This window comes from Hyla sarda, chromosome 2 (assembly GCF_029499605.1).
Source record: "Hyla sarda isolate aHylSar1 chromosome 2, aHylSar1.hap1, whole genome shotgun sequence".
Taxonomy (NCBI): domain Eukaryota; kingdom Metazoa; phylum Chordata; class Amphibia; order Anura; family Hylidae; genus Hyla; species Hyla sarda.
In genome coordinates this window covers 94296645-94321802 of record NC_079190.1, presented here as the reverse complement: position 1 = coordinate 94321802, position 25158 = coordinate 94296645, and the positions used below count along the sequence as shown (strand labels likewise).

Genomic DNA, 25158 nt, shown 5'->3' with positions numbered 1-25158 from the left:
GCCCGACCGGAAGTCAGGAGCCCGGGCTGCGACGTACGCTATCCCCGGCTGGAGTGGAGGGTGGAGGCACCAGGCGTCCTGCACCGGAGCTCTCCCCAGATGGAGCGCCGATGGGACGGGCGGGGATACCGCTGATTCTCCCTTCTCCAACACGAACCCGACTACCGACGGGGGGACTATTCACATCTGGCACCAATCTGAGGGCAGTTTGTGCCCCGCTGCAACACATAGAGGACGAATCCGAACAGAGGGGCTCCGGCTGTGACGTCCTGGTGGAGGTAGGAAAGCGGGCTGAAGTCCTTCTGTCACCCCCTATGCCCAACTCCCAGCCTAGCTCCCCCATGAATGGGCAGGTGTCGCCCTCACAGAGCATCCCCTCAATCTTTAGGAGTCCCAGGGGGTCCCTGACCTCTCAATTGTCCTCCCTTGACCAAGAACCTGTAGTGGACCCTGGGAGCCTGGCCCTGGCTCACGGCCTCTCCGACTCAGTGCACGCTGCTAAGGGGTGCGGAGAAGCTACACATCTGTCCTTGCCTGCTCAGCCAACACCTGCCATGCCGCATCTTGGACTATGTGCCCAAACCGCTGTACCCCACTTGTCGGTCTGCTCAGGAACTCATTCTTTGCCGCTTAGTTTCCCTGGGCAACGGGATGAACTGAGGGACCCGCTGTCCTCATCCCTCCCTCCCCCGACCCAGGCGGTGGCCTTGCTCAAGGGTCACCCTGAACTCCAGGCGCTCCTACCACTCCTGCCCACTAAAAGTGACATATCCACCATGGCCTTGGAATTGAAACACGCCTGGCGCCAAGACCTGCAGCCCGTCAAGCAAGATGTAGCGGACCTTCAGGGAAGGGTGAGGGCCCTTGAGGACTTTCAATCCAACGCTCTTGATACTATGAGAGACCTGCAATCCACCTTGACCACTCATGCATCCACTCAACAGGCCCTGGTGGAGCACTTGGACGACATCGAAAATAGGAGCCGCCGGAATAACATACGTATCCGTGGTCTCCCGGAAGCCACGCGATCCCAGGATCTATTCCCTACTGTCATCGGGATTTTCAATATGATTCTGGGGCGCCCACCGGAGTCTCGTATCGAACTTGACAGGGCCCATCGTGCACTCCGTGCTCCCAGCAACGATCCCTCGCGCCCACGGGACGTAATCTGCCGTGTACATAAATACGCCTTGAAAGAACAGATAATGCTAAATGTGAGGCAGAGGGGTGATGTGCACTTTGATGGGGTTGCCCTGCAACTATATCCGGATCTTTCCAGACGCACCCTCCAACAAAGAGCTCTTCTCCGACCACTGCTGAGACTGCTCCAGGATCGCCATTTGCCTTATCGATGGGGATTTCCATTTGCCCTGCATGCTACTTCTGGTGAAGTTTCAGCTACTCTGAGGGACCCCTCTGACTTGCCCCATTTCCTTACGGCCCTGGGTCTCCCTCCCATCTCCCTACCGGAATGGATCGACTTCCTGAAAAACCCCTATCCTGCTATGCAGATCCCACTCTCCAGACCCGTCCAGAAGACCCCGGCCAGACGCCCCAATCCTGGCTGGCCACAGCCGCAGCGCCTGAGAAGACCCAGACGCCTATCTTCAGGGACTCCCGCTGAACCCTGATTTCAGTGATTACCGAACTTGCATAGTGTATCCCTTTGAGCACCTAGGGGACAGTGTTCAGGCCCTAGCTGACACTTACTACCCTCCTCGCCCACTTTAAGGGCCCACTAGTGGACCCTACCTCGTTCACTCCCTTGTCCCCCCCCTCCATGACCACTCACTACCCTCCCTCACACCCACCTATGCCTGCCCCCCCTCCTATCCCCCCCACCCTCCCATCTCCCGCTTTCCCCCACGCTCCCACCTTCAGCTTTTCCCCCTCTCTCCTCCTCCACCTCCCTTCCCATCTCTGGCTCCCCCCCCCCTCTGCCTGCTCCACTTCCCGCCACCCCTTCCAGCTTTCCTCCCCACCGGTCACACCCTCCCCTGCTCCTAATGCTCTCGGCCCCACCCTTCCCGCACGAGGATCATGGTCCCTCTACCACCTACCTGATTGCAGCTGAACCCCCCGATCCGGCTTCCCCCCGGGCTTCCTCTTTACTGATGTTATAGATCACTACCCTCACACACCTGTTTGTGTGTGCTCCCCTAGAGGGGCCACCCTTCATACTAGCCCATGGCCGTGGGCGGATTTGGATATCCGACCGCAACAACTACCCCCCCCCCTACTTTAGCCGCTCGCATAGTCAATACTGCCTTCCTCACATACCCCCCCCCACATAGGTTGGGTGTGCGTTGAGCACACCTGCGAGACAGCTGTCTGATTGCTGTCACCAGTTTCCCTTTGCACCTCTAGTGCTTCCTAATATTTCCTCTGCCAAATTCTTTAAATCCCTGAAGGCGGAGATTGTCCCCTTCCTCCATGCAGCCTTCAACGACGTCTCTACAGGGGTCGGCTTCCCTTCAGCCTCTCTTACTGCCATAATCACTGTCATACCCAAGGACGATAAGGACCCTGGTCTTTGTGCCAGCTACCGCCCAATATCTCTCTTAAACACGGACATCAAACTGTTTGCCAAGCTACTGGCGGACCGACTGGGGGCTGTCCTGGGACCCGTAGTCCACCACGATCAATCAGGTTTCCTTCGCTCAAGAGAGGCTCGCGACAACACAATCCGGGCTTTCTCAGTCATACACAAGGCTACTGCAGACCACATGCCATTGATGCTTCTCTCCTTAGACGGCGTTTGATCGGGTGGACTGGGGGTTTCTGGAGAGCTCGCTGGCTCAAATTGGCCTGGGTCCCTCAATGTTGACCCGTGTGGCTGCTCTGTATAGGGATCCACAGGCTAGGGTGAGGGTTAACGGTGCACTGTCTTCCCCTTTCAAAATCCGGAATGGCACGCGCCAGGGTTGCCCGCTCTCCCCCCTGCTTTATGTTATCTGCATGGAGCATCTTCTGACTGCACTTAGACAAGACCCTGCCATTAAGGGGTACTCTTCAGGGGGAGACGGGCACCTTTGGTCTGCCTTTGTGGACGACTTGCTCCTTTATCTGACCTCCCCTTGCACCACCTTACCAGCAGTGTCACGCGTTCTCCAGCTCTATTCCCACTTCAGTAATCACCGGATAAACATGTCCAAAAGCACTGCTCTCAACATCACCCTCCCGCAGACTGTGGTAGATAGCCTGAAGCGAGAACACCCCTTTCGCTGGGCTACTGACTCGTTTAGGTATCTAGGGATTCAGGTTCCCAGACAACTGTCCAACGCTTACTCTTTCAATTTCCTTCCCCAGCTATCTACCGTAGAGAGGGATCTTGAGAGATGGTCGAGGGGAACGTTTACCTGGGTAGGCAGAACCAATATCCTCAAGATAAATATTCTCCCCAGGTTGTTATACCTGTTTCAGACAGTGCCGATTGCTATCCCCGCCTCATACTTCCGTAGGCTTGACAGATTGTTTACTAGGTTCATCTGGGCCGGGCGGCCGTCGAGGATATCCAGAAGAATTTTGATGAGGCGAAACCACGCGGGTGGACTGGCGGTCCCAGACTGTAGAGCCTACTACATAGCAGCCTCTTTGGCACGATACCTGGACTTCCTCCACGGCCGCACGACCAAGAGATGGGTGGGTCTGGAACTCTGCGACGTGGGGCCCCTAGTCTTGGCCTTTCCCTGGCTCCCGCGAGACACGATTCCACCAACCACTCTCAGAGCCCTGCCTTGGGTGTCGAGGGAACTTCTGATTGTACTGCGGCGCTGCCTGCACCCCACTGGTCTCCTGACACCTGATGGCCCCCTCACCCCCTTGTTGGGGAACCCTCGCTTTCCGCCGGGCCTCACAAGCTCCTCTTTCCTAGGGCTGACCGATCCCCCGACCCTCCCCCTGAGAGTCTTCTTGACGGGGACACAACTACGTGCATATACTGAACTGGTACCTGACCACTTACAATCCCCCGCTAGATACATGCAATACATGCAGCTCAGACACTTTGTCAACTCTGATGGTGATTCCCTACATCTGAGTAGGCCCCTCTTGCCCTTTGAGGTGCTGTGCACTTCCACTTCCCCGGTCCCCCGAGCGGTCTCTCAGATATATGGCCTTCTGCTTGACGCGATGGCCCAGGAGCCACCTCGATACATGGGGGCGTGGGAGGTGGAACTGGGCACTACCTTTGTGGCCTCAGACTGGACAGCAGCATTCTCCCTTTGCCATAAAATGTCGATCTCCTGTAGGGCCCAAGAGACAAATTATAAAATCATCTCTAGATGGTACAGAGTGCCGTCTGTTCTGAATAAAATATACCCGACGGTGTCTGCGAATTGTTGGTGATGTGGGGGAGATGTGGGCACCATGTCCCACATATGGTGGTCATGTCCATCCCTGGGCCCCTTCTGGGTGACAGTAGTCTCGCGCATACTCAATATTACGGGGGTATCCTATCCCAATGATCCTAAGGTTCTCCTGCTGTCGATTCTGCCATCGTCCCGCTGGACTCCGGCCCAAAAACTAGCACGCTTCCTGTTGGTAGCGGCCAGGTCGGTGATCCCGCGGCTCTGGAAAAATAGCACCCCCCCCCCGACAGTGTCTGACTGGTATAGGGAAATTCTTTTTATTTGTCGCATGGAAGAGCTGATGTCGGACCCGAGGGGGACAACCGACAGTTATAGTGCAATATGGGGCCCCTGGCTGACCTTCCTAGAATCCCCTCTATACAGGATTGATTGAGTTGAGGTGATGGTGGGCTTCTCTTCTCCGGCTGCAGCTCTTGGCTCATACACCCCTAGCTTTCATTCAGTTTCTGTTGGACGAGTGGTTTGGTCAAGATCAGGTCAGTTACATTGTTCCTGTTTTTTCTTTATTGTGATTTGTATTTGTTTTCTCTCCTTGTTTTCCCTCTTTCTGTTACCCCTTTCCTTCTGCCTTCTTTTTCTGTTCTCTCTGTATGGAGCTCCTCTGTCTGCCCGAATCCAGGCTCCTACTGACAATCAGAGCTTCACTCTCACTCTTTACTTCCACTCTCTTTGTGCTCACAACTTACTACGCACAACTGAGAGCGCACATCCTGACCTTTCTGAAGTAACAATCCTGAATTTTGCATTTACGTGCCTGCTGTATATCACGGTTGGATTGTGTTCTCCTGACTGATTATGTTGCTGACTTTGTAATGCACCGCCCTGTTTTTCTGTCTTTTACAACCTTTAATAAAGTTGTGTTTGAATATAAAATAAAAAAAAAATGGGGCTGCAAAAATATCCTTTTTTTCTTTTTGGTAAATGTATCCCATGCCCAGTCAATGTTTTATAAACAGAGATGTTGACCAATATTTCTCTTTACCTCACAATACTCATATGGACATAGCAGCAGTTGATGTGAACCTAAATAATAAGTATTATAATCACAATAATCTGCACTACAAATATCTTTAAAAAAAAATCACAGATACCTAGTTTTTTATTATGGACACTTGCACTGGGCAAAAGTCTCCTATTTTTACCAGCTGCTCTATTTTGTGTCCATTGTGTAATGCAAACATTAATTTCATATTCTTGGATCAATACTTTTCTGCTTAATGTATCTATAATGAAATGTTACCGTACCTTGTTCTTGCTTTATGTCACACCCGTCTGGGTTATAAACTGGGTTTGCAATTCCTGAATCCTGAAACATAAAATACAGTTAGATATTATTATATTTTTTCCCTTATAGTCAGACCATTCTTAAGATCTAGGAAATCACTGCAAACGGCCCAAGTGTTTTAGTGAATCACCAAAAAGCCATCACAGAAAAACTAAAACATACCCTTTATTTAAATTACATTAACCCCTTAAGGATGCAGCCCATTTGGGCCTTAAAGGGGTACTCCGGTGAAAACCTTTTTTCTTTTAAATCAACTGGTGGCAGAAAGTTAAACATATTTGTAAATTACTTCTATTAAAAAAGCTTAATCCTTCCTGTACTTATTAGCTGCTGAATACTACAGAGGAAATTCTTTTCTTTTTGGAATGCTCTCTGATGACATCACGAGCACAGTTCTCTCTGCTGAAGTTATTATATTAATAATAACACTTTATTTATTGTTGTCCTTAGTGGGATTTGAACCCAAGCCCCCAGCACTGCAAGGCAGCAGTGCTAACCACTGAGCCACCATGCTGCCCTTAGCATGCATCTGCTATGCATGGTTGCTAAACTGGACAGATATGTCAGCAGTGAGCACTGTGCTTGTGATGTCATTAGTGTTCCAAAAAGAAAGGAATTTCCTCTGTAGCATTCAGCAGCTAATAAGTACAGGAAGGATTAAGATTTTTTAATAGAAGTAATTTACAAATATTTTTAACTTTCTGCCACCAGTTGATTTAAAAGAAAAAAAAGGTTTTCACCGGTGTATGCCTTTAACCCCTTTCCGACCTATGACATACCTGTACGTCATGGGTGGCAAGGTGTTCCCGACCCATGACATACAGGTACGTCATGGACATTACTGCCGCTACTCGCGGCATCCCGCAGCGCCCGGAAAGATGGTGGCTATCACTGATAGCCAGCCATCTTACCGTGCGACCACGGGGGGGGTTTCGTCCCCCACCCCCCCAAGCGATCGCTGCGATCGCTGCTATCAGCTGGTCAAATCTGACTAGCTGATAGCAGCGTTTCGCTATCAGAATACTTAGCAGTGCGGTGTGTGAGTCCCGATCATGGGGATCGGGACACACACCGCTCTGCTAAGTGTCCCTGACCCGTCCCCCGGCGTCACTTACCCGTCGGAGCGGTGTCCCGAGCGGTCCCGGCGTCCTCCGTGCGATCCCGGCGTCCTCCGTGCGGTCCCGGCTGCGCTGCGTCCCGGAGGTGAGTTTCCGGCAGCAGTGCGGCATCTTCATTGGCAGCAGTGAGATCGCCGTAAAGCGATCTCACTGCTGCCTCTGAGAGTTTCAAAACTGCAACTCCCAGCATGCCCAGACAGCCTTTGGCTTTCTGGGCATGCTGGGAGTTGTAGTTTTGCAACATCTGGAGGTCCACAGTTTGGAGACCACTGTATAATGGTCTCCAATCTGTGCTCTTCCAGATGTTGCAAAACTACAAATCTCAGCATGCTCAGTATGTCCAGGCATGCTGGGAGTTGTAGTTCTCTAACATCTGGAAGAGCACAGATTGGAGACCATTATACAGTGGTCTCCAAACTGTGGACCTCCAGATGTTGCAAAACTACAACTCCCAGCATGCCCAGACTGCCCAAGCATGCTGTAAGTTGTAGTTCGGCAACATCTGATCCTTCAGATATTGCCGAACTACAACTTCCAGCATGCCTGGGCAGTCTGGGCATGCTGGGAGTTGTAGTTTTGCAACAACTGGAGGCACACTAGTTGGGAAACATTGTCCGTTTCCTACCTCAGTGCCTCCAGCTGTTGCAATTGTTGCAAAACTATAACTCCCAGCATGCACTGACAGACCATGCATGCTGGGAGTTGTAGTTTTGCAACAGCTGGAGGCACACTGGTTTGGAAACACTAAGTTTGGTTGCAAAACACTTGAAAGTTTATTACTTAACTTAGTGTTTCCAAACCAGTGTTCATCCAGCTGTTGCAAAACTACAACTCCCAGCATGCACGGACAGCCAAAGGGCATGCTCGGAGTTTGCAACAGCTGGATGTTTGCCCCCAATGTGAATGTACAGGGTACACTCACATGGGCGGAGGTTTACAGTGAGTGCTGCAAGTTTGAGATGGCGCAAATTTTGCGCTGCAGCTCAAACTTCCAGCGGCAAACTTGCTGTGAACCTCTGCCCATGTGACTGTACCCTAAAAACACTACACTACACTAACACTAACCTAAAATAAAAAGTAAAAAACACTACATATACACATATCCCTACACAGCCCCCCCCCTTGCCAAAAAAATGAAAAACGTCTGGTACGCTACTGTTTCCAAAACGGAGCCTCCAGCCGTTGCAAAATAATAACTCCCAGTATTGCCGGACAGCCATTGACTGTCCAGGCATGCTGGGAGTTTTGCAACAGCTGGAGGCACCCTGTTTGGGAATCATTGGCATAGAATACCCCTATGTCCACCCCTATACAAATCCCTAATTCAGGCCTCAAATGCGCATGGCGCTCTCTCACTTTGGAGCCCTGTCGTATTTCAAGGCAACAGTTTAGGGCCACATATGGGGTATCTCCGTACTCGGGAGAAATTGCCTTACAAATTTTGGGGGGCTTTTTCTTCTTTAACCCCTTATGAAAAGGTGAAGTTGGGGTCTACACCAGCATGTTAGTGTAAAAAAATACATTTTTTACACTGACATGCTGGTGTTGCCCTATACTTTTCATTTTCACAAGAGGTAAAAGGGAAAAAAGACCCTCTAAATTTGTAACGCAATTTCTCCCGAGTACGGAGATACCCCATATGTGGACGCAAAGTGCTCTGGGGACGCACAACAAGGCCCAGAAGGGAGAGTGCACCATGTACATTTGAGGCGATTTGCACAGGGGTGGCTGATTGTTACAGCAGTTCTGACAAACGCAAAACAATAAATATCCACATGTGACCCCATTTTGGAAACTACACCCCTCACGGAATTTAATAAGGGGTGCAGTGAGCATTTACACCACACTGGTGTATGACAGATTTTTGCAACAGTGGTCTGTGAAAATGAAAAATAAAATTTTTGATTTGTACAGTCCACTGTTTCAAATATCTGTCAAACGCCAGTGGGGTGTAAATGCTCACTGCACCCCTTATTAAATTCCATGAGGGGTATAGTTTCCAAAATGGGGTCACATGTGGGGGGGGTCCACTGTTCTGGCACCATAGGGGCTTCCTAAATGGGACATGCCCCCCAAAAACCCTTTCAGAAAAACTCACTCTCCAAAATCCCATTGTCGCTCCTTCCCTTCTGAGCCCTCTACTGCGCCCGCCGAACACTTTACATACACATATGAGGTATTTCCTTACTCAAGAGAAATTGAGTTACCAATTTTAGGGTGATTTCTCTCCTTTTACCCCTTGTAAAAATTCAAAAATTGGGTCTACAAGAAAATGCGAGTGTAAAAAATGAAGATTTAGAATTTTCTCCTTCACTTTGCTGCTATTCCTGTGAAACACCTAAAGGGTTAAAACACTTACTGAATGTCATTTTGAATACTTTGGGGTGTGCAGTTTTTATAATGGGGTCATTTATGGGGTATTTCTAATATGAAGATCCTTAAAATCCACTTCCAACCTGAACTGGGCCCTGAAAAATTACGATTTTGAAAATCTTGAGAAAAATTGGAAAATTGCTGCGGAACTTTGAAGCCCTCTGGTGTCTTCCAAAAGTAAAAACTTGCCAATTTTTTAATGCAAACACATAGTAGACATATTGTATATGTGAATCAATATGTAATTTATTTGGAATATCCATTTTCCTTTCAAGCAGAGACTTTCAAAGTTAGAAAAATGCTAAATTTTCAAAATTTTCATGAAATTTTTAGATTTTTTACCAAGAAAGGATGCAAATATCAGTGAAATTTTACCGATAACATAAAGTAGAATATGTCACGAAAAAACAATCTCGGAACCAGAATGATAAGTAAAAGCATTCCAGAGATATTAATGTTTAAAGTGACAGTGGTCAGATTTTCAAAAAATGCCCAGGTCATGAAGGTGAAAATGGGCTGGGTCATGAAGGACTGAGCCCTTTTTCACCTTAAGGACTGTCACTTCAAACATTAATAACTCTGGAATGCTTTTAGTTATCAATCTGATTCCGAGATAGTTTTTTTGTGACATATTCTACTTTAACATAGTGGTAAAATTTTGTGGTAACTTGCATCCTTTCTTGGTGAAAAATCCCAAAATTTGATGAAAAATTTGAAAATTTTGCATTTTTCTAACTTTGAAGCTCTCTGCTTGTAAGGAAAATGGATATTCAAAATATTTTTTTTTTATTCACATATGCAATATGTCTACTTTATGTTTGCATCATAAAATTGATGAGTTTTTACTTTTGGAAGACACCAGAGGGCTTCAAAGTTCAGCAGCAATTTTCCAATTTTTCACAAAATTTTGAAACTCGCTTTTTTTCAGGGACCAGTTCAGGTTTGAAGTGGATTTGAAGGGTCTTCATATTAGAAATACCCCATAAATTACCCCATTATAAAAACTACACCCCCCAAAGTATTCAAAATGGCATTCAGTAAGCGTTTTAACCCTTTAGATGTTTCACAGGAATAGCAACAAAGTGAAGGAGAAAATTCACAATCTTCATTTTTTACACTCGCATGTTTTTGTAGACCCAATTTTTGAATTTTTGCAAGGGGTAAAAAGGAGAAATTTTTTACTTGTATTTGAAACCCAATTTCTCTCGAGTAAGCACATACCTCATATGTCTATGTTAATTGTTCGGCGGGTGCAGTAGAGGGCTCAGAAGGGAAGGAGCGACAAATGGTTTTTGGGGGGCATGTCACATTTAGGAAGCCCCTATGGTGCCAGAACAGCAAAAAAAAAAACACATGGCATACCATTTTGGAAACATTTTTAAAAAGGGTAAAAGCAGAAAATACCCCCCAAAATTTGTAACACAATTTCTCCCGAGTACGGCGATACCCCATTTGTGACCCTAAACTGTTGCCTTGAAATACGACAGGGCTCCAAAGTGAGAGCGCCATGTGCATTTGAGGCCTAAATTAGGGACTTGCATAGGGGTGGACATAGGGGTATTCTACGCCAGTGATTCCCAAACAGGGTGCCTCCAGCTGTTGTAAAACTCCCAGCATGCCTAGACAGTCAGTGGCTATCTGGCAATACTGGAAGTTGTTGTTTTGCAACAGCTGGAGGCTCCGTTTTGGGGATTTTCATTTTTATTGGGGAGGGGGGCTGTGTAGGGGTATGTGTATATGTAGTGTTTTTTACTTTTTATTTTATTGTGTGTTAGTGTAGTGTAGTGTTTTTAGGGTACAGTCACACGGGCGGGGGTTCACAGTAGTTTCTCGCTGGCAGTTTGAGCTGCGGCAGAAAATTTGCCGCAGCTCAAACTTGCAGATGGATACTTACTGTAATCCTCCGCCCATGTGAGTGTACCCTGTACGTTCACATTGGGGGGGGGGGGGGGGGGAAGAAACATCCAGCTGTTGCAAAACTACAACTCCCAGCATGTACGGTCTATCAGTGCATGCTGGGAGTTGTAGTTTTGCAACCGCTGGAGGCTCCGTTTTGGAAACAGTGGCGTACCAGACGTTTTTCATTTTTATTGGGGAGGGGAGGGGGGTTGTATAGGGGTATGTGTATACGTAGTGTTTTTTACTTTTTATTGTGTGTTAGTGTAGTGTTTTTAGGGTACAGTCGCACGGGCGGGAGTTCACAGTAGTTTCTCGCTGGCAGTTTGAGATGCGGCAGAAAATTTGCCGCAGCTCAAACTTGCAGCCGGATACTTGCTGTAATCCTCCGCCCATGTGAGTGTACCCTGTACGTTCACATTGGGGGGGGGGGGAAGAAACATCCAGCTGTTGCAAAACTACAACTCCCAACATGTACGGTCTATCAGTGCATGCTGGGAGTTGTAGTTTTGCAACAGCTGGAGGCACACTGGTTGTGAAACACCGAGTTTGGTAACAAACTCAGTGTTTTGCAACCAGTGTGCCTTCAGCTGTTGCAAAAGCTACAACCCCCAGCATGTATGGACAGAGGAAGGGCATGCTGGGTCTTGTAGTTATGCAACAGCTGGAGGCATACTACTTTGGCTGGGGATGCTGGGGACTGTAGTTATGCAACAGCTGGAGACACACTGGTTTGCTACATAACTCAGTGTGCCTTCAGCTGTTGCAAAACTACAACTCCCAGCAGTCACCGACAGCCAACGGGCATGCTGGGAGTTGTAGTTATGCAACCAGCAGATGCACTACTACAACTCCCAGCATGCACTTTAGCTGTTTGTCCAAGCTGGGAGTTGTAGTTACACAACAGCTGAAGGTACACTTTTCCATAGAAAAAATGTGCCTCCAGCTGTTGCAAAACTACAGCTCCCAGCATGCCCTTTTTGCATGCTGGGAGCTGTTGCTAAGCAACAGCAGGAGGCTGTCACTCACCTCCAACGATCCTCGCCGCACAGGTCAGTCCCTCGTCGCCGCCGCTGCGGCCGTCGCTCCTGGGGCCCCGATCCCAACATTGACGCCGGGGATCGGGGTCCCCAGCACCCGGGGTGCACGTCCCGCACCCGCTCACGTCCTCCAGAAGAGGGGCGGAGCGGATTGAGGGAGTGACACCCGCAGCAGGCGCCCTGATTGGTCGGCCAGTAATCCGGCCGACGAATCAGGGCGATCATGAGGTGGCACCAGTGCCACCTCACCCCTGCAGGCTCTGGCTGAACAGCCAGTAATTCCGGGTCACCGGGACACTGGAGACCCGATTGACCCGGAATCTGCCGCAGATCGCTGGACTGAATTGTCCAGCGATCTGCGGCCATCGCCGACATGGGGGGGCATAATGACCCCCCTGGGCGATATGCCCCGATGCCTGCTGAACGATTTCAGCAGGCATCGGGCACCGGCTCCCCTCCAGCTAGCGGCGGGGGGCCGGGATTTGACAGGACGTACTCAAACGTCCTGAGTCCTTAAGGACTCGGAAAAGGGGCCATTTGAGTACGTCCTGCGTCCTTAAGGGGTTAAGGACAATTACATTTTTACGTTTTAGTTTTTCCTCCTTGCCTTCAAAAAATCATAACTTTTATATTTTCATCCACAGACTAGTATGAGGGATTGTTTTTTGCGCGACCAGCTGTCCGTTGTAATGCCATCACTCACTTTACCATAAAATGTATGGCGCAACCATAAAAATACTATTTGTGTGGGGAAATTAAAAAGAAAACCGCAATTTTGCAAATTTTGGAAGGTTTTGTTTTCACGCAGTACAATTTACGGTAAAAATGACATGTGTTCTTTATTCTTTGGGTCAATACGATTAAAATGATACCATGATTACATACTTTTCTATTACTGTTGCGCTTAAAAAAAATCGCAAACTTTTTAACCAAATTAGTATGTTTAAAGTCCCCCTATTTTGAAGACCTATAACTTTTTCATTTTTCCGTATAAGCAGCGGTATGAGGGCTAATTTTTTGCGTTGTGATCTGTACTTTTTATTGATACCATATTTGCTTATATAGAACTTTTAATCCATTTTCTATAAAAATTTTTGGGAATAAAATGTTATCTATTTTGGACTTTTTTTTTTTACGTTCACGCCGTTCACTGTACGGTATCATTAACATTTTATTTTAGTAGTTCAGATATTTAGGCACATGGCGATACCAAATATGTGTATAAAATATTTTTTTTACACTTTTTGGGGGTGAAATAGGGAAATGGGACAATTTACGTTTTTATTGGGGGAGTTTTTTTTTTTACATTTTTTTACTTTTTTTTTACTTTTTTTTTTTACACTTTAATAGTCCCCATAGGGGACTATTTATAGCAATCACTCGGTTACTAATACTGTTCAGTGCTATGTATAGGACACAGCACTGATCAGCATTATCGGCTATCTTCTGCTCTGGTCTGCGGGAAGGCAGATCAGTGCAGAAGACGCCGGGAAGGCAGCGGAGCCAGGTGAGGGGACCTTCATCTGCCGTGCTGGATGATCGGATGGCCGCGACAGCGCTGCAGGCGATCCGATCATCCATTTTAGTGATCATCCATTTAGTGACTGTATTGATCACGGCATCTGAGGGGTTAATGGTGGACATCCGCGGGATCCATTACGGGCTAGTCCCTGGCTGCCATAAGCAGCCGGGACCTGCCGCGCATGGTTTGGGCATCGCTCTGATGGGCGCGGTTATGCTTAGGACGTAAATGTACGTCCTGGTGCGTTAAGTACCACCTCACCTGGACGTACATTTACGTCCTCCGTTGTTAAGGGGTTAAAAGAGATAATGAACACCATGAGCGACAATTAGTTATATCAAAAAAGAGCTATTCATTGTTACTGATGGTGTTTGTAACATTTTTAATGGAATTCACATAATGACTGTTAGGATTCGGCAGGCTGGATGTGGATCCTCTGTGTCAGCGAGGGATTGGCGTGGACCGTGTCGGTGGACCGGTTCTAGGTTGCTACTGGTATTCACCAGAGCCCGCCGCAAAGCGGGATGGTCTTGCTGCGGCGGTAGCAACCAGGTCGTATCCACCGGCAACGGCTCAACCTCGCTGACTGCTGAGAAGGCGTGGGACAGAAGGACTAGACAGAGGCGAGGTCAGACGTAGCAGAAGGTCAGGGCAGGCGGCAAGGTTCGTAGTCAATGGTGATAGCAAGAGGTCTGGAACACTGGAATGGCAAACACAGTAAACGCTTTCTCTAGGCACAAAGGCAACAAGATCCGGCAAGGAAGGGAAGGGGAAGTGAGGTTAAATGGACGTGGAGCAGGTGGAAGCTAATTAGCCTGATTGGGCCAGGCACCAATCATTGGTGCACTGGCCCTTTAAATCTTAGAGAGCTGGCGCGCGCGCGCCCTAAGGAGCGGAGCCGCGCGCGCCAGGACGTGACAGCCGGGGACCGGGACAGGTGAGTAGCTTGGGATGCGATTCGCGAGCGGGCTTGTCCCGCTATGCGAATCGCATCCCCGCCGGCAGTGTCAGTGCAGCGCTCCCGGTAAGCGGGTCTGACCGGGGCGCTGCAGAGAGGGGAACGCCGCGAGCGCTCCGAGGAGGAGCAGGGACCCGGAGCGCTCGGCGTAACAATGACCCAGATTTATCAAACTGTGTGAGAAAAAAAGTGGAGAGATTTTTCCACAGCGACCAATCACAGCTCAGCTAAGGAGCTCTGGTGAAGTGAAAGCAGAGCTGTGATTGGTTGCTTTGGGAAAATCACTCTATTTTTTCTCTCACACAGGGCGATAAAGATTATGTTTTAGTTGCTCTGTAAGTGATGATAGTTTGCATCTATTCTGGCCCAACTGTGGTTCTAGACACCCAGACTGAAAGAGCAATAGTGAACCATAACGCTTTCAGTGTAACTGATAAGACCCACGGTCAGGTCAATACTTGTCTTAACACCCAGCCATACCTTATCTTGTATCCAGGCTAAAGGGGGCGCAACAGGATACTAAAGCCTCCATGTATCCCAACCATATCTCACCTTTTATGCAGCCTAGAGGTGGCCCAACAAGGTACAAGAGCCTCCTTTCAACTGTGCAGTTTCCCCCAATAAACGTATATTCACATACATAGGTCATCATTACATTCATACATTTATATATGGGGGAGATTCATCAAGACCTGTGTAGAGGAAAAGTTAACCAGTTGACTAAAGTAACCAATCAGATCGCCTCTTTCATTTTTCAAAGGCCATTTTCAAAATGAAAGATGCAATCTGATTGGTTGTTATGGGCAACTGGTCAATGTTTCCTTTACATAAGTTTTTATGAATCTCCCCCATAAAGTTTAATTTGATATAAACAACACCTTCTTGGTGCCTTATTTTTTTTTAGTATGGGGTTATGATCTTAGTATGGGGTTTTTGATTGCATTGTTTCTTTGGTCAAAGTGTTGCACTTCCATCTAAGATTGTCAGCCTTTATCCCTTTTATTAACATCACTGAAAGTAATATAGTAACTTATTTCATTTGTGTTTGTTACGCCGAGCGCTCTGGGTCCCTGTTCCTCCCCGGAGCACTCGCAGTGTTTGTCTCCGTGCAGCACCCTGGTCAGACCCGCTGACCGGGAGCGCTGCACTAGTGTCACCGGCGGGGATGCGATCCGCGTAGCGGAACGCGCCCGCCCCCGGCTCGCATCCCAATCTCCTCACCTGCCCCGTCCTCCGTCTGCTCAGTCCCGGCGCGCGCGGCCCCGCTCCCTAGGGAGCCCCGGCTCTCTGAGATTTAACGGGCCAGTGCGCCATTGATTGGCACCTGGCCTAATCAGTACCTGCACCTGTGCCTTCCTTATAAAAATCCCCTTCCTGTCATCGCTGGATCTTGTTGCCTTGTGCCCAGTGAAAGCGTTTAGTGTGTTCCCAAGCCAGTGTTTCCAGACCTTCTGCTGTTGCCCCTGACCACGACCCTTGCTGCTTGCCCTGACCTTCTGCTACGTCCGACCTTGCTCTTGCCTTGTCCTTTTGTACTGCGCCTGTCTCAGCTGTCAGTTGGGGTTGAGTCGCTATCGGATGGAACAACCTGGGGGTTACCTGCCGCTGCAAGTCCATCCCGCTTTGCGGCGGGCTCTGGTGAAAACCAGTAACCCCTTAGACTCCGTTCCCCTGGTACGGCCCACGTCATCACCCCGCTGACACAGAGGATCCACCACCAGTGTCCTTGCTGCATACCTATCCGGATCCCGACAGTGTTCATATTTCTACCTTCTTTAACAAGGCATCTGACAGGGAAGTTATGCTGCACAATGACAGGGTAAAGCAATCTGGCAAATGCAATGTGGCAAATGCCCTGTACCATCATCAATAGAGAAAACAGATATCTATTTCTGATGATTCTGCCACATTAAACAAATATAAGCTATATAAATATATAAATACAGTATTTAGTGGGACTAAACCTTACCACAACTGAGACAGTCATCTTCCTGCCTTGTTCTAAGGCCTTCAAGGCTTTCTCTCTCCTCCTAATCTTTTCCTGTGTCAGCCCCACGATCTTGCTCATTGTTTCCTTAAAGATGTCCCTGTTGCCGTAGTAAATGGGGGAGTTATAAGACAGGATCTTCACGCCTGGGATTTCAAAACACTGAAAACAAGAACGCAGACAAAGGGTTTATCATTTTTGGCAGTGGATCCTGGAAGCAGGTTTTTTTTATTTTATTGTCTTAAGAAAGTGGAATTTCATAGATTGTTTGAGAGATGTGTTATTGGCAGCTAAAGGCATCATTCCTGTCGTGTGTGATTTATGTGTCGCTCCACTTGTGGTTTGGATGGCGTCCTCGTTGTGCAGAAGAATGTGTTCCTCTATAATTTTGGTTGAAGACTATTTAAATTCCAAAGGATAACTTTATGTACATACTTTAAATCCCTTCTACTTTCTACCTACTGGTTCATACTTGGATTATTTGTACATGTTTGAACAAAGCCACCAAATATAAACTCCTGAAGTATGGAACATCTATTGTTAAAAAAAATAAAAAATAAAAAAAATAAAGTGTATACCCCGCAGCATTTTTAAAAATTTTAATTTTTATTTTAAAGTTAGTTTTGCTTTCAATAAGGAGATAAGGATCACTTTATTTTGCCCAAGTTCACCAGGCAGCACTTCTGGTCCTTCATGGAGGCATTTTCAAGCCTTTGATGGTTATTTTTGCAAAATTGTAGGCTTTGAGCCCCCTGAGTCAGGTCTTTGAAACTTGATGGACTCATGTCTTTTTTCAACCTTATGAACTATGTAATTATATGAAACTATTCTTTTGTAAGTTCTCAAGTCATTGTACTCTTAAAGGGGCACTCTGATGGAATTTCTTTTTTCTTCAAATTTACTGGTGCCAGAAAGTTAAACAGATTTGTAAATTACTTCTATTAAAAATCTTAATCCTTCCAGTACTTATTAGCTGCTGTATGCTGCAGAGGAAGTTGTGTAGTTCTTTTGAGTCTCTCTGCTGACACCTCTGTCCATTTCAGGAAGTGTTTGGGATCAGGAGAGGTTTGCTATGGGGATTTGCTCCTGCTCTAGACAGTTTCTGACACAGATAGAGGTGTCAGCAGAGAGCCATGTGGTCAGACTGGAACTTCCTCTGGAGCATACAACAACTGATGAGTAGCGGAAGGGTTAAGATTTTTTAATAGAAGTAATTTACAAATCTGTTTAACTTTCTGGAGCCAGTTGATATGAATTTTTTTTTTCCACCAGAGTACCCCTTTAAGACATAATGATATGGCTTATTTCAATATACCTAACATACAGTGGCAGTTTCTGATGCATTTTTTTTTTTACCAAACCAGTGGGGGATGCAAAACAGTGCATAGATGAAGGACTTAAATGGCTTTTAGATAGCTTATGGTGTCCTGACCACAAATCTTTTTACAGTTTTTTTGATACGCCCTTCCATTTCTTAGATATGAGGGTTTAAAGTTTGTCTAACAATTCAGGGAATCAGTCAGATGGGCATGAACTTAATTTTTATAATGGGAGTGAATATCAGGTTATGGGTAAGGTTATACAGTCAAAGTGTGTGAATGATGTACATTCAGAGGTGTGTCTGCCATATACTCACCCCTGACTGTATAATCCCGCCCATTACCTGATGTCACTCCCATTATTAAAATTAAGTTCACGCCCATCTGACTGATTCCCTGTTATTCAGGAACAGAATAGAGTATCAAGAAACTGTAAAAAAAAAAGGTGTGTGATCAGGGAACCCTGTAGTTTGCTATTACATGATAATGCAATCCCATTTGTAGTTTGCCACGCGTTTTTTTAAACTACATCAATAACTGACTTGAAAGGCTATGGACAATTTTGTCTGAATTTTTATTTATTTATCATTGATTTGTTTCCTAAATGCAAAAGTAAAGAACTAAATAGTCTTCAAAAAAAAAAATTCTGCTACTCAGAGAAAAATCTATTCTCTCCTTGGAGAGAACAGGCTGGAGAGAGAAAGGCGAGCAGATATAAAACAGTTTACAAGGAAAGTCAAATAGGCTCCATACAAGTGCAAAGAGAAAGAAAAGCTGACACAGTAAACTGTAAATGCTGTAGATGAGAAACCAAACTTTTTTTTTATAAAGACATATGGAGACCATTTTTGCACCATAAAAAGTACAAAGTACAAAGGTCCATGGCCATTAAGGCCAGTAATATGCTATATTTTATATTTTTCTAGTCTATATGAATTTTTTTGTTGTGTTTGGATACATCAGAATAGTGATCTCTGCACTGTTTAAAGAAACACACAAGACGAAACTAAATGACTGACTCAAGGGATATGTGTCCTTTGTAGTATAAAGGTCTAGTATATACCTTGTCATTTTGTTCAATGGGTCGATATATTTCTGTATTGATGGCTCTTCCCAGAACTGAACACTGTGCTCTGAAATCATATAATAAAATGAGGCTGAATAAATGAAGGTCAACAGAATGTACATATTAATACAAAAAACAAAAAAACACCTCTATTCCACATGCATTCTATATATCTAACTAGCTGAGTACCCAGAGTTGCCTGGTCTTTCCATCCTAATTGTCAGGATCTGGACTGGTATGCGGGGAGGACACGGGTAGTGGAGTAACCCCCAGGTCGTTCTACCCGGTAGCGACTCAACCCCTCTGGTGGCTGAGACTGGCGCGGGACACAAGGAAAAGGCAAAGGCAAGGTCAGACGTAGCAGAAGGTCAGGGCAGGTGGCAACGGTTTGTAGTCAGGGGCAACAGCAAGTGTCTGGATACATAGGCAAAGGCTCACAAAAACGCTTTCACTGGCACAAGGGCAACAAGATCCGGCAAGGACAGTAAGGGATGGTGGGGTTTTATAGAGTTAAACAGTGATTGGACCAGGCACCAATTAATGGTGCACTGGCCCTTTAAATTTAAGAGAGCCAGCGTGCGCGCCCTAGAGAGTGGGGCCGCGCGTGCCGGGAGGACACAGGAGGCAGAGGAAGGCAAGTGGACAGGGGATAAGATGTATGATCACAGGGGTCCCGCCGCGGGGGACAACCGCAATCTCGGTGCAGCCCCCGGCATTCTGTACAGAATGCACCGAGATTGCGGGGGTCCCCAGCGGCGGGACCCCTCCCATCATCCATCTTATCCCCCTATCCTTTGGATAGGGGATATCATGTATAAAGCAGGAATACCCCTTTAAGTTCTTTTAACTCCCAATTTCCTGGGTGTATGTGATGTGTACTTCCCCCACATTTAACAGAGGTGCATTTTCTACATAAATAGCTAAGATGTAAACAAGTTTCTAAATGTGTTCCAAGCTGGTGTGAGAGGTATGAGAAATTCGAGTGCTTGCGCAAAAAATTTGTGACAATTTAAAAAAAAAAAAAAAGCCGTAGTTGATATATTCCTGACCAATGCAAAAAGCTAACCATGCCACAGTCAATTCAGGTAGTTTTTTTGTTGAATAGTGCAAAAATGTTCCTTTTTTTACCTCCAAAAAAGAAAAGCTGTTTAAAACCTATTAAAAACACCCCACCCCCCAAAAGTGTACTAAAGACAGATTTATTACTTTATTACAGAGTTCAACCAGAGCTGTATACTTTTATCCTCTGTACTCTCCCTCTAGTGGCTGCTGCAGCAATCATACTGCATTTTATCATGTGACTCTATAACTTTGTGAGGAGATGCCAGGGATTCTGGGCTCGGTATGAAATATTACTATGAAATGAATGAGCCAAGTGGCTGGCATTTATCGTTGTAGTTGTAAGTGAAGCATTTATCATTGTAGGTGTAAGTGAAGCATTTTTTTACACCTTTTTTTGTGTGCTGGTAATGTGTAGTAGCGCCAAATTTATTAAATGGTCACAGAGCATTTGATACATTTTGTGCAGGTCACATTTTCTAAAATTTCTCTCTTCACATACACCAAAAAGTTAAGCTAAGTCTGGGCTGGTGTAGTTTTAGAGACTTTTCAGTGGATTTGCACCTAAATCCCTTCCATATCATGTGTATTGCCAAAATCAATGGATTGCAACTCAAAATCAGCAGAAATGTGTAAACCAAAAGGTGCAAAAAAAAACCTGCTTGCGCCTTTTTTGCGCCTTTTCTAGACACAAAAAACTGTCTAAAGACCCATGATAAGTGTCGGCCAGAGTGTTTTACCTATTTAGATTAAGATAAACAAAATGGTAAGTGCAGTAGATTTGTTTAAAAAATAAACTGTGTCAAATCTGCCCGAATTATCTGAATTGCAGATACAGTATTTGTAGAAATCCACGTACAGGCTGCAAAGACTGTCCTATCCTGCTGTATAGAGTATACAAGCTTCATTTAGCAAAAACACCTTCACCTAAACCTTCAGTCTTTAGATTGCGTAGTTGTTGGTCATGCAACACATGGTAATGAATCAAGAGTGCACAGAATACATTCTTCTTTATACCAGAACTCTATTTTTAGGGAACGTACCTTTGCGTTCTGCAAACTACAGTCATCATAGAGAAAACTACACCGACAGCAAGTCCCATTTCCACATTAAGAATGACTACGGCCAACCATGTGACCACCCACACAGACTGGAAAATAAAAATCAGGTTATGTTCAACATGTGTCATTTTCTATTAAAAAGAAACTACTGAAAATGTAAAGATTTGTCTATTTTTTGCCAGAGAATACTGTATCCAAGGCCCCATTATTCAGAGCCTCTTTCAAAGCTATTTATGTTAAAGAGTACCTGTCACCAAATAAAACTTTTAATATAGTATTCCTTGTGTAATTAGCGGAAGCGAACAGCTGGAAAGAGGGCAGCCTGGCAGGGCTGACCTCTGCCAGGCATATGCGAATATTCGCATATGTGAATATTTGCATAATCGCGTATTTGAGGAAGACACCAGTGTGGGGGTGGGCAACTTTACTATTGGTTGCTGGGGATGTTGTTGCTAACCTCTGACAAGTGTATTTTCATCATTCTAATTGGCTCACAAGTGAAAAGAAGGAATATGCGAATATTCACATATGCGAATATGCAGAAAAAAGTGAATATTCGCAATTTCGAATACATAGCGAACATATTCGCAATAATCATGAATTCGCGAATTTGCGATATTCACAATAAAAATTTAAAATGCGAATATTCGGGCCCAACACTACTCATCGCAATCCTCAAACCCATTCAATGGCAAGACAACTACATTTTCATTACCATGGATGTTAACGCCCTATACTCCAATATCCGTCATGACATTGGCCAAAACTGCATAAAATCCACACTTGAAAAAGACCCCACTATCCTCCCTCAGCAAAAACAATTTCTGATGGACTGCCTAGAACTAACCCTTACAAACAACTTCTTCAAATATGACGCAATGGGCACACAGGGGGTGCCGTCGTACGCAAATCTGGTCATGGGGGCATTCAAGGAACAATACATCATCTCTCAAAACATCTTCAAACAACATGCAATATTATACCTTAGATACATAGATTACTTGTTCCTACTATGGAATGGACCCCCAGAACTCATCGACAAATTCATCCACACCATTAATAACAACGACTGGGGGGGAGGGTATCAGCCTCACTTCAAACTATTCATCAGAACATTTTTTATTCCGATTTAGAAATTCAACACAAAGACAGCAAAATAAACATCATTACACACTTCAAAAAAGTTGACTCTAACTGCTACCGTATTTACCCTTCAACAGCGGTCACCACAAAAAATGGAGAAAGAACATACCATACAGTCAGTACAAAAGAATCAGAAACAATTGTACTGATCAAAGCAACTTTTACAACCAAGCCAAAATACTGTACAACCACTTTAAAGAAAAAGGATACCCAGAGCCACTACTCAAAGAAGCATTCAATAAAACCAAGAACTTAACCCAAGAAGATTGCCTAAAACCCAAAACAGACAGAAATCAGACGGATGACTCCAAAAAAGAGAAGAACAAACACAATTTCATCACCACATACAATACAGCCCACAACCGGGTTCACAACATACTGGAAAAACATTGGCATATTCTGCTGACCAACCCCATTCTGAAAACAACACTATCAAAAAAATAAAAATAAATCACCTACCGCAGAGCCCCTACCTTCAGAAGTATGATTGCCCCAAGCAGACTAAGACGCCACAAGAGGAAACTACATAAAATCTCTGTAACATCTACTACCGTCAAAGGTTCATACAGATGCAGCAAGAAAAGATGCCTATGCGGTCATACCATGTCACAAAAAAAAAAAAAAATTCAACAACCCCACCACAGGTGAAATCTTCCCCATCAAACATTATCTCACATGCAAATGTCATCTATGTCATCACATGCATCTATGGCAAACAATATGTCGGCAGGACCACTCAGGAACTACGCTTCCGTCTAAACCAACATAGAAACAATATTAAATGAAAATTCCTTCTGCACAGTCTCTCTAGACATTGTGCTGAAAAACATCCTGACCCCCCCCACCCGATTACCATTTGTCCGATGGACCATGTTCCCCATCACATCTCCAACAGAACCCAAACCCTGACAAGAAGAGAGATGTATTGGATATTCAAATTGGGTACTCTTCAGCCACACAGACTTAACAAAGCCACTGAACTCATTGAAACCCCCCTCCCCTGCCCTCTTACACCCCAAGGGCTGCCAGCAGGGGGGGTACAACCCATGCACCTGTATGAAGCCCAGAGCTTCAAGAGGCCCGGACGACCTTTTTTTTTCTCTTTAATTTGCTTGTCAGTGAGTGACTGCGTCTATCACTCACTGACCGCTGGGTGCCTGCCAGGACTATGACCGGGCCTCATAGTCCGGGGGGCCCGCACATTTCTATTAAATTACCTATTCCTAGGTAGGCAGGCACGCACGTCTACTCCAATCACCTGACCTGTCCCTGCCTACGTCCCTGCACGATCTCCAGCATCCTCCCCATGCAGTGACAGGAGCAGCAGCAGCCTCACGTTGTTGCACCATCACCCACAATCCATAATACACTCCCACACCATCATCTATAATATCTTGATGTGTGTGTGTATATATTATGTGTATGCAAAAACATATATGAACTTATATGTATCAACACTACCCATGGTGTAAATATCACAATACCAACTGAAATCAATAACACCACAACAACCAATCTACCTGCAACAATTCTCCTGCACCAAAACAATCCACCATATGCAAAAGTCATAATAGATATACAGGTACCTATATCATGTTATTTGTTCCATTTACATGCATCGCCCAATGCTTCAAACATTTGCTGCCATCTACTGACTGTTTCTTATATTACTCTGTGTAACTACATTGTAACATTATATGCCCTACTGTGTATCCCATCCCCCACGCTGACCTCTTTGTTTAATTTCCCATCCCAATTGACACAGTTCTGCCTGTCTCAATTAAACCAGCTCCAGACAGGTACTGGTAGTGGGGGACTCAATTATTAGGGGGACAGACAAGGTGATCTGTCACAAAGACCGGGATCGCCGAACAGTGTGTTGTCTTCCTGGCGCTCGAGTTCGGCACATCGCGGATCGGGTTGACAGGTTGATGGGTGGGGCTGGAGAGGACCCAGCGGTCATGGTACATATTGGCACCAATGACAAAGTAAGAGGTAGGTGGAGTGTCCTTAAAAATGATTTCAGGGACTTAGGCCGCAAGCTTAAGGCAAGGCCCTTCAAGGTAATATTTTCTGAAAAATTACCTGTACTATGAGCCACACCAGAGAGGCAGCTCAGAAGCTGGTGTAGTGAGGAGAGGTTTGGGTTCATGGAGAACTGGGCTGACTTTGCTGTCGGTTACCGACTCTACCGTAGGGACAGGCTGTACCTCAATGGGGAGGGAGCACTGTGCTTGGGGAGAAGATGGCTAGAAGGGTGGAGGAGTGTTTAAACTAGAGACTGGGGGGGGGTAGAGAACCTACAACATAGAGGGGGAAGATAGTGTAGATAGAGAGGGGGGACCTATTAATGTACTTGGGGGTGGAGCGGAGGGAGGGGTTACAATAGTTAAAAGGAATAGGCTTCATAGAAGAAAAAAAACATACATCATTGAATTGCATGTTGACTAATGCCAGAAGTCTGACCAATAAAACTGACTAACTGGATTTGATAATGTCTGAGGAGGATTATGAGATAGTGGGTATAACAGAGACTTGGTTGGAGGATAGCTGTTACTGGGCGGTCAACATACAGGGTTATAGTCTATTCAGGAAGGATCGGACAAAACGGAAAGGGGTAGGAGTTCGTCTTAATGTAAAGTCCATTCTGAAGGCCGCACTGCGGGAGGATATATGGGAGGGAAACGATAATGTGGAGTCATTATGGGTAGAAGTATATGGAGATGAAAATAAAAATATTCTCATAGGGGTTTGTTATAAGCCACCAAACATAATGGAAGAGGCAGAAGATCAATTACTGAGGCAAATAAACAAGGCAGCAAATCAGAATGAGGTGATAGTAATGGGGGACTAACTATCCTAATATAAACTGGGAGACTGAGACCTGTGAATCTCAGAAAGGAAACAGGTTTCTGACTATAGCTAAAGACAATTATCTGTCCCAAATGGTGCAGGGCCTGA

General features: G+C 45.8%; 1 protein-coding gene across 1 annotated transcript in view; it reads right to left on the bottom strand.

Moving 5' to 3' along the window:
- LOC130358791 (solute carrier family 26 member 10-like) overlaps window positions 1-25158 on the bottom strand; it is an 86747-nt gene that overhangs the window by 18528 nt on the left and 43061 nt on the right. Inside the window, exons 11-14 of the mRNA XM_056562588.1 lie at window positions 21037-21143; window positions 18932-19001; window positions 16532-16711; window positions 5616-5676 (exon numbers count right to left, since the gene is read on the bottom strand). Coding sequence (XP_056418563.1) covers window positions 5616-5676; window positions 16532-16711; window positions 18932-19001; window positions 21037-21143 — 418 coding nt within the window. The remainder of the gene's footprint in view (window positions 1-5615; window positions 5677-16531; window positions 16712-18931; window positions 19002-21036; window positions 21144-25158) is intronic.